Source organism: Habropoda laboriosa, unplaced genomic scaffold (assembly GCF_001263275.1).
Source record: "Habropoda laboriosa isolate 0110345459 unplaced genomic scaffold, ASM126327v1 scaffold65, whole genome shotgun sequence".
In the NCBI taxonomy this organism is placed as follows: Eukaryota; Metazoa; Arthropoda; class Insecta; order Hymenoptera; family Apidae; genus Habropoda; species Habropoda laboriosa.
In genome coordinates this window covers 1,857,026-1,872,994 of record NW_017100254.1, presented here as the reverse complement: position 1 = coordinate 1,872,994, position 15,969 = coordinate 1,857,026, and the positions used below count along the sequence as shown (strand labels likewise).

Here is a 15,969-nt window from a genome sequence, read left to right as displayed (position 1 = left end):
TTGAGAGGTTCCTTTTTCGTTACAGCTTAATAATCAATATGTACTTTTCTTCCAGCAATTGAAATTAATTTTAAATTTTTCATATATTTTCTCTGATATTGAATTTATTTTATGACTTGCTATTTTGTTTACTAATAATTTACCATCCAAGGAATTTGCATGAATTGCATGTTAAGTAGTTAGTTGATTTATTATTGTATATTGTGAGATGATTTGGAACGAGTGCACTATGCCCACCCTAAATTAAACCGTCTCAGTAGTTTACCGTAATTAATAATCTATTTTCGGAATTTATACGAGAATTTTTGAATTTTAGTAAATACTAGAGTCAGTGCATCGCGTATTGAAATAATAGCTTCATCCCTAGTTCGTTTATTATTGAATATTTTTACGCGTTTAACTTATGCTTCTCCCCAATTCTCGTCGCGTATTTTATTCAAATTTTCTTATATTCTAGAATCGAAAAAGATACGAATTCGCGTTTTTTCTTTTGATTCTTTCAATTTTTCAATTGCATTACGCATTATTGCAATAATTTCTATCGTTACATTTCATTCTAATTGTTTAGCAGCTTTTCTGCTGCTATCGACCCTACATTTTACTGACACTTGTGGAATCGACCCTATATTTTTTTTTTTTTTTTACGGGGAGGTAGGCCGCCTCTATGTGATAAACAATTGGCAACCAAACGGTGGCTCGCTAAAGCGATATATTATGAAATTAAATTAATCACTCAATAAGTATTAACATTAGATTGTTTCCTCGATATGGCCATGGTGGTCATCAGTGACTGGAGTGCCTCAAATGTTTAGAATAATTAAAATAAAATAAATGTTGTCAACTAAAAATTTTGAACGTCATAGCTAGCTAGACATTATTTTCAATTGAAAAAAAAAAAAAAAATTATAAATCATAATACTATAATCCTATATTTAAAATGTATTTTCTTGTGGCCGCCTGACAGCAACCTGTAAATCTGGCGTGACAGTGAACGTGTTAATAAGTAAATGTTGTTCAAATTATATCGTGTTTGATATCATTTTCATCAGAAAAATCTCACCAACATGTTAAAAAAAATTCCAGATGAAGAAAAGTAAAACTAAAAAAATTATATTTTTCTATTATGATTTGTCCAGCCGTGTAATCTCGTAAAGGAAACCGACTGGTGTAGCGTTACACGTTTGACTGACTGCGAGCGAGATAACATGGGTGCAGCAATGACGCAGACCTAGGCGTAGGACCATCTATACTGTCACTTGTAGAATCCAAACTTACTGACTCTTGTAGAGAATTTACTGTACCTCGAGCGGTAAAGATATATCCTTGTGACTTTAGCTGATTCACAGCTGATTCCGCGTCGGCTAGTCTGCGTACGTAACATCTTAGAGGTAATAAGTCTTAATCGAATTTCCTATGAAAATTTCAAGAACGCAGCTGTGCAAAGGGAAACTAGAATTTGAAAAAGCTTTGAAATTACTTCCTGGACTCGAACGTGCTTCGAGCTTCGATGATCATGCAGCTTAACTCGTTCCGACTTTTAAGCTTCGCGACTCAGAACTTCGAAAGTATGCAAAAGTTGAACGTGGCGCGAGATTAGCGGTGGAAATTCGCTTCTAAAAGAATTCCAGATCTATCGACTAGTTAAAATTTTCAAACTATCAGGACTAAATCGAACTTTGGGAATTAAGCTGGCCTGGTTGTAGAAGTTGTGGCAACCATAAACTCCGGTGAATTTCTGGAATTTAACGGTCCATGATAATCTTACGATTTCAGCGAATCTATTTAATAAATCAAACGAAAGGGGAAGAATGATATTAAAGTAATTCAAATTGAACCTATTTTCTTCGGTATTCCGTACTTATTTAATAATTTCAATAGATCAAACAGAAGAGAAAGAAAACAAAATTATACTCGAAACTATTGTACTCAGCAAACCATAATTTTATTTTTATTATAATTCATAATATTTATAAGATCAAATTGTAAAATCATAGAAATCAAACTTTCACTCAAAACCAGAAGATAAAATTATAAAATTTTGTAATTTTACTGAAACAGAACCATTCGAAACAAATATGAAAATGTCACGAAACTAAACTTGGAACAATTTTATTCACTACTCCATAGCAATCTCACAATTCATTAAGGGGGTCTTCTAGTGTGACGGTTTCAAAAAATCGATTTCTATTTTTTTGTATATATCGAAAGTACAACTCTTTAAGAATGTACTCTTGAAGTTTTATAGTTGTATTCAATAAAACAACGAAGTTACAGCTCATTTAGTGTGACACATCAAAGGCCGGCGGTAGGGAGAATATAAATTGCACTCAAAACTTTAAACGCGTTTTTCTCGGAACCATGCTTTCTGAAATGTTTACCACGATCTGGCAAAAACTACTGAACCAATCGAACTCAAATTTTGCACATGTCTTCAGAACATGTGTGGCTATGGTCGGTAGTAAAATTATGCCAAAATGTATATTTTTCTGATTTTCTCGCCTCTGAAAGACGAAAAAAAGTCGGAAAAATCGATACTTCATATTCAAAGTGCCGCCATTTTTTAAATTTTCAATATTTTTCTTTTATTCTACTACCGGCCATAGCGACACGCATACTAAATAAGAATCAATTGGATTTTTTTATTTCTGATACGCAGAACAGCTCAAATCATAGCAATCATGGACCTACTTTTTTCTTCATGCTCCTGTTTGACGTGTTCCACAGCAGCCATATTTAATTATTTTTCAACAAAGAAAATTTGTAATGATTCTTCAAGGACAAGTAAATACATAGGAATAAAGCTCGTGTTAATAACTGTTACCGTACTTCTGTAATTAAATTAGCAAAAAGGGCCTTAAAAAACGGCCGTCACCCTAGAAGACCCCCTTAAACAAAAGCACACAAAAAAAAGAAAATAGAAAAAATAAACAAATACAAATTGAAATTGTTTGAAAATTTCAATCTCCACAATCAATTTATTTAACGGAGAATAATTGCATGTTGCCGTTCGAAGTAAACACGGCGTCGTTGAAAACACAATGAAAATCGGGGCTAGGTTGACGCGGGAAATGTTGGATTCGAAAACCGGAAGAACCGAGTTAATTGCGTTTCATTGTTGCCTCTGTTGGATCCCCACCTCTTCCGTTAGCCGGTTCAACTTCTATTCATTCCATCGATCGAGCACCTCCAGAAGCATTTACTAATTATAAAGTTCGCCTTTTGAACGTTTATGATGCACACGGTGTCCCCGGATTTAGGTAAATGGACCTCGGAATTTCAACCATGTCGATCTTTCATTTTTTCTTTTTTTTTATTCTTCAAGGGAAATAAGCCTCGTGAGGACGTCGAAAATTAACATTTTCTTATCGCGAAGAATAGATAAATACTCTTAGAATATTTACAATGGAATAATTTTCTAGAAATAGCAGAATTTTTCTGTTCGAGGCAATCTCTTTGAAATTTTAAATGGCAAAGTGAAAAAAAAAAAAGAGTACAATTGGAAGTTTCTAACTTCTCTGACTCGCGAAAATATTTTTCTTTTAATTTCGAGAGTTCCTTTTAAATTTCTCCGATTCTCCAAATTAATTTCTTTCAAATCAATTTCTCTGAATTCGGAAGAAAAGTTTTATGAAGTGATAAATCGTCAACTTTTTTTTATACATTTTAAATGGCGAAGTGAAAGGAGAAAGAACTGTGAAGTTTTTTCAATTCTTCGGAAACAATATGGAGGATTTCCGATTATTACAAATTTCGCGGGTAGAGTGAGATTTATGGGTGAAAGTTTAGCTCGCTGGCTTCCTGGATTCTCGACAGAGAGCAGACATATAAATTGAAAACTTTGCAAAGGGTAACTGAGGAAATTGGGTTATGATAGTTCTTGAAACCGATCTGGCCGGAAGAGGCGAATAGATTTTGGAGGAAATCCAATTGTCAGGTATCTGTTTGGGCATCGAACATGAAACTGAATTCACACCCATGTGCCATCACAATCAATTATCTTCCATTATCTCTCCACTGGAGTCCATCTGATTAACTGAAATCCCATAAAATCGTCCCTGAAATTGAATTAACTTAACGCTTTCGTTTGTTCAATTAATTCCCTTCATTTCCTTCGTCAAACTGACCATTTCAATTGTTACTTTTATCATCCAGATCGTTGAAAATCGGCCAGTTAATTTAAACTAATTAATTGCAACTGTTAATTAGAAATTCATAAAATCTCGAATAAAATTATATTGAAATTTTCTGTCAAGCTTGTTGAAAATCAAACAATTAATTTAGACCAATTAAAAAATGTTTGAAGCGAATAATTTAATGGAGAAAATGGAGAATTTATGGAACAAATAACAGAAAAACTTAATTCAATTTTATTGACGATTTTATGAATTTCTAAATAAGCTTTTCTGTTATTTGTTTCATAGATACTCCATTTCCCCCTTTAAATTATTTCTTTCGATCATTTTGTTTCTTAAAAATTGATCGTAGATTGACAAGAAAATTATTCCTTTAATTTCGGCTATTTGATAATTACAAATTCATTGAAATCATCCTTCAAATTAACATTTTTCAATAAACACTTGGCTCGGTAGTTCTCAGCTGATTCGCAATTCCAAACATTCCTGTCGTTAATAATCAACGACTAATTAATAACCAAATCAACCAGACTTATTAATTACAAATTCAGTTCACGAAATCATCTGAGGAAGTTAAAACAAAACTTCTCTGATTTATCCAATCGATACTTTATCTTCTTCATGCAAATTACCAACTTCAACGCGTTCACTTCCGTCGTGCTCATTAAAAATCGACGACAGATCAGTAATCAAAGTGCTTCACACTGTGCGCTGCCGCGTCGTCGAGCCAATTTATCGGAAGTAATTGAATCATAAATGAAATCAAGCAGATGATTAAAAACGGATAGAAATATCTTGGTCACCGATCTCGTTACTCCCCGAGATACACTTTCCCTGTTAATCTTTCCATCATAATCGATCGTAAGACTTGTTATAACTTCCTTAACATCGGGGAATTAAACGTTTAAGCGAAAGATTCTGCTACTTTCTTCATCTCTCAGGGTACTGTTCTCCTTTCAGTGCAACGATAAACTTCGTTATCACGTTATAGCACACGTGAAGCGATAATTAATTGAAAGGTCGCTGATCAAAGCCAAACAGTTCCACGTCTCGCTAGATCGACGATGGATTCACGTGGAAACCAGGCGTATATCACCGGCAAAGTGCTGCGTGTACACCTAAGAATCAATTACTACTTGAAAATCTCGATAAATGATCGAAAAAAGTCTCGATAAATCTGTTTAAACGACGATCTACAAATCGATCTACGAGAAATTTCATCGACTGACTTGATTTTTCACTCGGATAATTTCATTTTGCACGCGTGTTGGCGCGACGATTAAAATTTACCTAATTTCTTCAGAAATTTGAAATGAAATGAAATTGTAACAAGGGTGGGTAGTGATTCAAAATTAATTCATTTTTCCTTTACAACAAAGTTTCATTACTTTTTTTCGTAAAAAATGTCACATTCAATAAAACGTTCGAATTGTTGCGATAATTAGAAATTGCGGTAGAGATGCAGAAGGGACAATTTATAAAATTTCTATTGCAATTACAGTTACAGAGAATAATTGAGGCTAATGAAACGACGTTGTGCCGACGAAATAAGCGACGATTCGTATGTTTCTACAAAGCGACATTAATGAAACGATTTAATGAGAAATGAAGTTCCTACTACGCGTAACGCGTAAACGTTCGTAAAAGAGTGCGGGAGTTTCGTTGATTACCATTAGACAGACGTTTCTATTTCCTGGAAGAAACATTTGTATGCCGTTAGTGGAACGCGTTTCACAGTGATTAATTAAGGGAGACTAATTAGGATCGATCGATCCTGTTTCCCGTGCGCCGATGTTGCGAATGTGCAACTTTATTCTGCTTTAAAATAGAGCCTCCACTATTGTGTTTACTATACAATTTCTTAGCGTAGTAATGGTAATTTTTTAAAATGGTGAAATTAATAGTGCAATAGAATTAAAAATAGCAAAATCACCAATAATGCAAAGGAATAACAGAACTATAAAAAATTGCAAAAGAAAGATGAAAAATATCACTCATAATTATAATCATGATCTTTTCTAAATAATTTCATAAAAATATTGCTACGTAAAATAAAAAAAATAAGAACCGAGAAGACTCGTAACTCGTTTAAGCATTCGAGTGCCATTTTCTCTCTTCCTAAGTTCCACAAAAATTAATTGTATCTACAGGGTGTCCCGTAACTCCTCGAACACCCGGAAATGGGGGGTTCCTGAGGTGACTCTGAACAACTTTTTCCTTTACCAAAATGTTCTTTGAAGCTTCATTTTTGAATTATTAACGAAAAACACCGGCCAATCAGAGCGCGCGTAGAGCCCGCGCCCAGGCACGGAAGCGCTGACTCTCATCCGCGCGCGATCGTGAACAAATGCGTACGCGTGACTTCTCGGTTATCGATCGCTGTGAAAAAGATTTTGACTTTGCACCGCTATTTTTATAAGGCTTAGAGAAATGATTTTTTGCCGTCATTCCCACGTTTGTATAAATTTTTGAAAAAATTGCAATTAGTCGGAATCGCGCGCGAATGAGCCTCTGTTCTCCGTCCCTGAGCGCGGTCTCTACACGCGCTCTGATTGGTCAACGTTTTTCGTTAATAATTCAAAAATGAAGCTTCAAAGAACATTTTGGTAAAGGAAAAAGTTGTTCAGAGTCACCTCAGGAAGCCCCCATTTCCGGGTGTTCGAGGAGTTACGGGACACCCTGTATACATAGGGTGCTCACAAAAAATGTTATCCCTTATGTGCAAGTAACTTTTTTAGAGGAACAGAACGGTAAAACTTTTATTTGATTCATTTGCACAGAAATGAAAGGAAATCCTCCATGTTACCAATCCTTTTTAAACACTCTGTATATTGCATAAAAAAAATTGTAAGTATATACACTGCATTAAAATATATAAAATACTTTCGAACGCTTACTTCCATCGTCTATGTATAATGCACGACTCGTGGCTAATTCAATTCTGAGCCATCTTCCACGTCATTTTCATCGTCCCCATCGTCGTCCTTCGACTTATAGACAAATTTACCCCCCGGCCAGATTCATTAACTAATCGCATTAAAAAAGGCCCTTCGTTGGTCGGAGTCCTTCGTGTCCCGCAGGGTAACCTGTTGCCCCACTTCTCGTTGCGCCGCGCGAAATTTCGTTAGCGCGCTGATGCACCACCAAACGCTAATTGAACGATAATTGATCCCCTCCCTTCTCAGGGGTGAACCGGCGACCCTACGAATCCACGTGTCTTCCGTCACGACCCCCCGATCCAAAATCTCCGCGTTCATTCTTCATTCGCACATGTCACACGCTTTTTTCGCGAGTAACAAAGTTTGGCTATACATCGGGTGTCCGCTTCGTAAGGATCACGGAGAAAGAAATGCTAGAGAACGTGACGATGTTATGGAAATTGAAGTAGTTGGAATATTTTGGTTGAAAGGTGGGTTCCCTTGTTGAAGTAAAAAATGACTCTTACATATAATACAGGGTGGTTCATAAGTCGTTTTACCATTTTGAAGATCGAATAACTCTTTCTCCATTGTACGATTTCAAATTTTTTCAAATTTTCCATTTTATTTCTGAAATGAAGATCTTTGTCAAGCTGTATACCAGGTGTCTCTTTCATAACGAATACACATGGTAATACTTTTCAAAATTGAGATGAAGAACTGTGAAATACAAAAAGTGAATGTTTCGTACAGACGTTTGAGGCATACTTAATTCTAAAAATGAGAAAGAAACTATACAGGGTGTCTTCGTAATAACAAATAAAGACGAAACATTTGGAAACTAAAGACTTCGCAAACATACTGGACATTATAATTTGAAACATAGGAAGTTTAATGATAACTACATACGGGGTGTCGCTATAATAACCTATAAAAGAATCCATTGCCAATTCGCCAAAAGATTGAAGTTTCAAAAATACAGAAAGGAAGTATCATTTCGAACCTAATGGATGAACGTAGAAATCCTTTCGTACTTTTCGATTAGATCACTAAACGATACGACTGTTAAGCACAAAATCGAATGGGGAAACGAGGATAACAGTGCAACAAGAACGGATCAGTTCCAATTACTTCGCAGACGACTCTTACAAGGCACAAGTCAATTGTTAAATCGCCAAGGGACCACGAATCGCTTCGAGCCGGACCCGCGTGTCCGTATTATCTCGGTCATATCCTCTTTTCCAACTATAACTAGTACCGGCTAACTCTCCAGCTGGACAACGCTGGAATCGTTCCAGTGACACACACCACACACAGACGATACAGACACAAACATGTAGAGCTATCGATCGCGATGACGATGGAAAAATAATTGTCAAGATTGCGATCGTTCTACTTCACGTGGACAGCCTCTGCTTGAGACGTCCGTGTTGTTACTTCCGTGAACTAGACGATCGAATCATGAATCTCAACTGTTTATACATACAGTGATCAAATTATTATGGTCAGATGAAAAAATTACGCATTTTATGTTTCCGGTGGTATTATGACTAAGATAATATAAAATGTAACCTTTTCGTTTGTTCTTAATACATAAATAGACAAAAGGTTTAACTTGAAGTGATAAAACTTCAAATAAGTGATACACAATTTCAAAGTGACCGTACTAATTTGACCACCCACTGTATACTCATTTATTAATCAGAGATTTGAAGCTTTCACGGCCCGGCATCATACAGTTCTTACTGTTGAGGCTTTAGGGCGTAAGCCGTATTCTTACGGAATTACTTATTTTCAGCTGGCGAAACGTTGGGAAAATAATTTCATTCGTTGATATTTAGAGTGATGAGAAAATTCTGTTTGATTATGGAGATTTAGCGTTTTCTACTTTGCCTTTGTTTCTTTCGAGCAGGGGTTCCGAAAGTACGGCCCGCAAACCCTAGAAATGCGGCCCGCGAACCCTAGAAATGCGGCCCGCGATGGCAGATCAGCCGCCATCTTGAATTTACAGAGATAATTTACATTTTTACAAAAAAAAAATAAATAAATTGTGGTGACTGATCCGCCAGCGATCGGGCCCGACACGCGTGAGTGCGTGTGTGGTGCGTACCGGCGCGGCATGAGAGAGTGTGTGCGTGTGTGAGTGTAGCGAAAAGTGAAGCGTAGAAGAGGCCCCGGGCCCCAGGCCCCGAACAAGAAGGCAGTTGAAGGTAGCGCGCCGAGCTGGCTATACGACACAGAGAGTACACGTGTTTCCTAACGAATTGATCCCACAATATTATGATTAAAAATTGTTCAGTTAAAAAAATACTAAATTTTTTATGTAATATATCTTATTATTATATGTGCAGATTGTATATATTTTATTGTCTTAACGGCCAATGGCCGTAATTGGCCCGCCAAATATTTTCGAATTTACAATTTGGCCCACCTACTAAACTTTGCGAACCCCTGCTTTAGAGGAAGAAGGAAGAATTTCACTTTGCAAAAGTGCTTAAATAAATGTGTACAATTATATTCATGAATACATTCCAAGATAGTTAATAGAAACAGTTTTAGATTGTATCGAAAATTTTATTGCGGAGATTTTATAAATATTCCAACCTAATCAGAGATTAAATAAATATGAAAATTTATGTAGAATATTCATGAGAAAGTGTGTTGGTATAAAAATTCACGTATTCGGTACTTTTTCCTTTTTCTAATTTACTGCCGGTGTATTTTGTAAAAATGGAAGGAAAATATTTAGTCATCCACTTGTCTGCGACAGGATGGAGTTGTCAAACACTTTGCAGCCGCTACGTGAAGCCACTTACCAGAAACGCGTTCCACTTAATCGATTAACTCGCATTCGTCGTCGACTTTTAATGCATCTAAGTTCTCCCTTGCTTCACTTCTCTCCCGGTTTTTTTTATCGAACTAATCTGGATCTTTTCGATCGTCCGACGAAAAAAAGAGAGCCTTCATTTCGTAAGGAAGTTCAATTAAATTTGGACAAGAAACTCATCCTTTGAATCGAACCAGTAGAAACCTTTTCTTATTTCGCGTGTCAGCCAAGTTTCGAATTTCCTTCTTTACTTTTTTCACCTTTGTTTTAGTTGATCGGAAAATTCGTAAATTGATTTCGTACTAACCAAGACGAAACCCCGCATGCAGCTCGCTTTCATATAATCGCGAAAGTATTTGATCCGATAGCATGGATGATAAACGAGCTCCGGTGTTCCACACGCATCCCTTTAATTCCGGAAGTGTGTCAAGGTGATGTGTGTTGTGTATTGCATACGCGTGCACACGCTGTATCATCGCCGTGTTCGATTTCACAAAAATACACGTCGATCTTTTTTTGGGGGGATGAAAATGAAGTCGAGAGCATTCATCGATAAAGTATGAAATTTTGCAAGTGACGTGGTGTAAAGTAATCACTCGCGCAAATTGTTTAACAAAAATACATTTATCTGAATCCGATAACGCTTAACCTAATTTTGAAGTGTAGGCGACGCGATGCACGTGGTAAGTGCCTTTTTCGGGGATCCCTTAAGTAGCCCCTTTTCCCTGGGAAAGTCCCAGGAAGTGGGAGCGCGGGTCTGCATTGCCGAGGCAATACTCTTGTCCTCGAGGACGAAGAAACTCGGAGATGTTTGGAAAAACATCTCTCGATTCTTCGCCTCGAGGGCCAAGAGTCGCCAGGCCTAAGTGCCGTGGCCCCCGGTGGCGGTCGCCACCATTTTTCGAAGAGGGTAATTGTGACAATTTTTGGAAATTTTGCTTGAATTATCTCTTTCACAAAACAAGTATCAACATCTTCTTTTATAAATATTCTAACTAAATTTTAGTGTTCGTCCAATCACTTGGACACTATATTGAAATTTCCCACAAAAACCGATTTGTAATAATTCGTTTAAAAAAAAGAATTCAAAAAGAAACACTGTCATATTCGTAAATTTTTGAAAAATTAACAGTAACACCTTTAATAAATATTCTAAACAAATTCGAGTGTTCATCCAATCACCTGGATCAACTAAGTTGACATTTCCCCCAAAATATGATTTGTAGTAATTTATGGAAAAAAGAAAAAAAACTGAAAGATATTCAGGAAGATATAAGAAAGCTATTTCTTTGAGAAAAAGAAACACCATATTTGTCAATTTTTACAAAATCAACATCAACACATTTTAGAAATATTTTAGCTATGCTTTAGTGTTCACGCAATCACATGTTCCGACTAAATTGAAATTTACCCTAAAACACGATTTACACGCCGACAAATTCGTGGATTTCAATTAAAGCAGTCGTGTCCCTTCGCGTGCCCTCGGGCTTCGACTGGCAAGAGGGTCGAAAGGGGGACGTTTCGTGACTCTTAATCGAATTTACGCTGATTAATGGACTCGACTGTCGATCGCAGTCGAGCCTTGATCCCCTCGTCACGATAAACCCACCTTAAGCACGTAAACACCGCCTATCGATGACGATTCCGAGGCTCGTGTTTCTATCATTTTACCGATTACTCTGGGAATTGGCGGATCGTGGCGCCTCGTAATGAGATTTCAACACGAATCTAGCTTTCGAATATCTACGAAGCCATTAAAATAAACTCAGACCACTTTTTTCCAAATGAAACTTTCAGACTATTCAGATGTTTCTCATTTCACGTTTTTGATCACTTCTTCGGAGAAAAAATTGTTTTGAATATTTCCAATTTTTTAATTGACAAAAAAAAATGAGAATTTTCTATAAAATAAAAGTTAGAATTTTTCGTAAAATATTCTGCAAGAGAATATAAGTGTCTTGGCTTTTGTAGAAATTCATGAAAAAGACGTAGAAAAAGTGAATAAAAAGTTGAGGTGAACCTTAACGCGGCAAACGGTCAGCTATAGCTCGCGTGAAATCATTGAGCCACACAAGGTCACTGGAGCGCTACCCCCACCACATCTCTACTCCACTTCTGTTACTTTCTTCCAGCATTGTTATACTTTATCGTTACTTAAAAGCCAAAAGATATCATTTTCAACACAGTATCTCTTTTATTTTATCATTTTGGATTGATTTCAAATTGGAATGGTACAAAGGGTGAATTCTGGCACAACATTACAGTTGTTCCAGTTCCCGCTAGCGAAATTATCAGAAAATAATCAACTGCAACCGGTTCGATCCGCAATGCGTTGGCTCGTGAATATACACGCACTCGAACATAATGAAGCGACGTTATTGATTATTGGTAATCCAATCAGCATTGTGTATTACTCCCAGCATTAAATGATATTAATTAATCTGGAGACAGAAGGCGGGAAATCACCCGTTTTGAATTCACCCGAATTTGAACTAATTTGAAGAAAAATTACTTCCAGCAATCTTTTCATTAAGGAAACAAAAATATTAATAAAATCTTCTCCAAAGAATATACATTTTAATCAATTTTCTTCAGTTTGTAACAGTTGAAAATACTTTGAAAGGGGAACATTTGTTTCAGTCAGAAGATGAAAATTTAGAAAATACTGGAAGTGATTATGGCGAGCCTAGATCCAGATTAAATGAAATCTGTGTCGTAGAAAATAACGAAAACACCGATGGCCAAAGTTCTGGATCGCAACCGTCCAATTTCCGTGTACAACAGTCACGTTTCGATACGTTCTTGCCAACGGTTTCGTAAACAGAGAGAAGTTTGCTTCATCAGAATCCGCCCGAATATTTGGATAACGAGCAAGAGTATGTCAACGAAGTCTGATGAGGCAAACTGCGATGTTTGCAAACTGTCGAGGAGAAAACGTGACCACATTCTGGAAATCAATAACAGCGGAACAATTAAGAACGAGTTGTTCTCCCTTCGAAACAATCGACTTTTCTTCAGCTGTATTTAAACTGTCCCTTTCGCTTCTTTTTCTGAAGCTGCACGTTCGTTTACAGTTCGAAAAGAAAAGAATCTGACTACCGTTTATTTCATTTCCGTATAAATTTTCTGGTCGACATTTTCATGAAATATATTTTACATTCTATGCTGTTGTTTTTATATCCAGAGGTCTATCTAACAATCTGCTTTTTCATAGTTTCTAATTCTAATGATCAGTTCAACCCTTGACTATCTACGTATAAACAAGATAAAAATCAGTAGTAAATGCTTAGAGAGATTAGTAGAGATATACCGTCTTATTTTTAAAGTTTCTACTTCAGTAAAGCATTTTTGGGTATGTGTACGATTACCTGCAGTTATCAGCATACTGAACTCCGCCGTAACGAGAGTTAAAAAAGAAAAGAAATGAAAATTCTCTCACCTTCCATAGTCATGTTATCTCCCAATTTCATTTCGATGTCCAGCGTCCACTATGGTCCCACACAGTCCGCCAGTCGACACCCAGCACCGAACCAAGCACAATAGATCACCAGCAATTATTCCTCGGGGAAATGTCACCTCTCTTCTCCCTTTTCCTTTCTTCTCTCTCTCTCTTTCTGTTCTTTCTTCTCTTCTTTCTCTCTCACTTTTTTCTGTTTTTATTTCCTTCTTATCCCTTATCCCCTTTTTTCTGTCTTTCTTGATCACTTCTCACTTTTCTTATCTCTTGATTTCTTCTTCTCCTTCTTGGTGCCCCTAAATCAAGAGTATCCAATTATCAGAAACCTCTAGGCCGTCCACTTTTTCGCTCGACGAGCTTTCTTCGCGCTCGTTAGGCAACCAGCTGCCGCGCTACCGATTACACTCCCGTTCCACGCCATAATTAACGTCGTTCCGCGGCTGGACAATCGATTTATCAAACGCTCTGTCGTTCCTCCACGCCGGTGACACCAACACCAGTTGATAAATCGCGCGTACCCTTGATCGCCATCGAGCACGACCCCTTTGAACCGCGTGAGGTCATCGTACCGAATGATTCACTTTGACTCTGCTTTGGTGGAATTCGTGGATCGTAGCGATACCTCGGTTTCTTGTAGTAGGATTGATTTAGCCGTGACACGGAGGGCACTTCATGGTGAATCTGTAAAAGAAGAAAAATTAGCATTGGTAAGTTTTCTATCAAGTTGGAGGAAATGTTGAGGTGTTAACCTTCTGGTGGTAATCTTCTGATATTTACTTCTTTATCACAAAGGGTAGGTATGTCATCAATTTTCATAAGGAAATTTTCGAGTAGATGATGAAGCAGAGAATAAAGATTTGTAATTAAGACTTTGAAAAGGTTAGTTTGCTTTTTATTTGAAATACTCGAAGACTTCTGAAGTATCTACAGATTTTACTTCTTCTCAGTATTTGATAAAAAATTTTAAACTGAAAAATATCTAAAATACCCAAAATAAATTATTTCAACATCTCACAACTTTTAAATTATTTATTTTTCTAACTTCGATAGTGCTGGAATATTAATATTTATGTTTAACTTTCTTCAGGGATGATTTCTTTTAAAGTTAGCAAAAATTGATCTCATTTTTTATGTAGTTACATTTATAGTCGTGTTAAATTGATAGCAATTAAACTACTTTCCTTAGGAGATTTTTGGAGATTGTGTTTTTCATACTTTCTCTATGGCAAATATTGGAATTTTCGGAAAATTTAAAGGTACACATATGTGTCGGTGTCCCTGAAGAGGTTAAAGTAAACTGTTTCACTTTTTCCAAAAATCCTTGAGAGACTGCGATACAATAGCGTTTGCTGCATTTTGACAATCAGCCAGACAGTCGCAAAACTTGTCCAGAAATTCCTGCAGTTTCATAAAGACATCGTAAATCTGTCGCTTTCCAATTAAGATGCACAAATTTCTCGTGGAATGCTTATTCCACTGTTCTATCCGACAGGACGTGTGCATACTGAATGGCAATGTCCTCGACACACATTCGAAAATGTCCACAAGAAATGAATATTAGTTCTATTTAAATATTAAGATAGCAACCAACCACTTGGAAGTCTGAAGCAAGTTGAGTACTCATGAGAGCAACAAAACTTGGCCTCATCTGCAACATGCAAGTTCCTGGAGAACACATGGCTCTTGGAGGACTCTGATGAGACATTTAAACTCTTGCTAGTGACCTACGCTAATATAACCTCAAAATTTCATTGTAAAAATTGTTGAGTTAACTAGAGGAGCAAAGATCTGAAGAAATCCACTTCTAAATATATTAATGAAAAATTCCACAGGAAGCTTTCACAAAAAATTACTAAGCTGATTAGAGAAGAAAAGATCTAGAGAAATTTACTTCTAAGTATACTAATTAAATTGAAATTCCAATAGCCTCTGGAGAGCTTAAAATCTTCAGAAGAAACTACCGAGCTAGTTAGGGGAGAAAACATCTGAAGAAATTCACTGAATTCTAAATATATTGATTAAAGTAAAATTCCCGACTCTGAGAAGACCTCAGAATCTTCATAAGAAATTAGAGGTAATATATGGTAATTATGCAGTTTAGTGCCTTTTCCCAACTTTCCCAAGTTTGCAAGGACGTCATTTTGTTTCTATAAACAACAATACGGTGGCTACCAGCCAGTGTATATACAACCAATCCAGTGATTAGGTTAGATTAAGATAGGTTATATCGGATAAATATCCCGACCGCCGCCAAACGGTCGGCCACTTAAGCAGGAAGATGTTGAGTATTAAACTTCCTCAAACTTAAAGCACTAGCTAAATGTGCAAAGTATTACTTCTTTATTCGACGCGTTCCTTAACACGTTTGCCACGCAGATTTACATGTTGCTCTCAGGGGGCCTCAAGAAAGTTTTCATTATTCTATATTCTTATGCTTTACTTTTCTTTTTTCTTAATTCAAAATAATGTCTAGCTAGCTATGATGTTCGAATTTTTTAGTTGACGATATTCATTTCATTTTAATTATTCTAAAGATCTGAGGCCCTCCGGTCACTGATGACCTCCGTGACCCCATCGAGGAAATAATCTCCGGACACAGGTGATCAACGTGGCAGTGAACGTGTTAATGATCAC

At 36.6% G+C, this 15,969-nt stretch overlaps 1 protein-coding gene across 1 annotated transcript in view; it reads right to left on the bottom strand.

The window, feature by feature from the left end:
• The window catches only part of LOC108572324 (serine/threonine-protein kinase N1-like), a 93,555-nt gene extending 80,165 nt beyond the window's left edge, over positions 1-13,390 (bottom strand). The window contains exon 1 of the mRNA XM_017934538.1: positions 13,318-13,390. Coding sequence (XP_017790027.1) covers positions 13,318-13,348 — 31 coding nt within the window. The 5' untranslated portion in view covers positions 13,349-13,390. The remainder of the gene's footprint in view (positions 1-13,317) is intronic.
• Between the last annotated feature and the right edge of the window lie 2,579 nt (positions 13,391-15,969).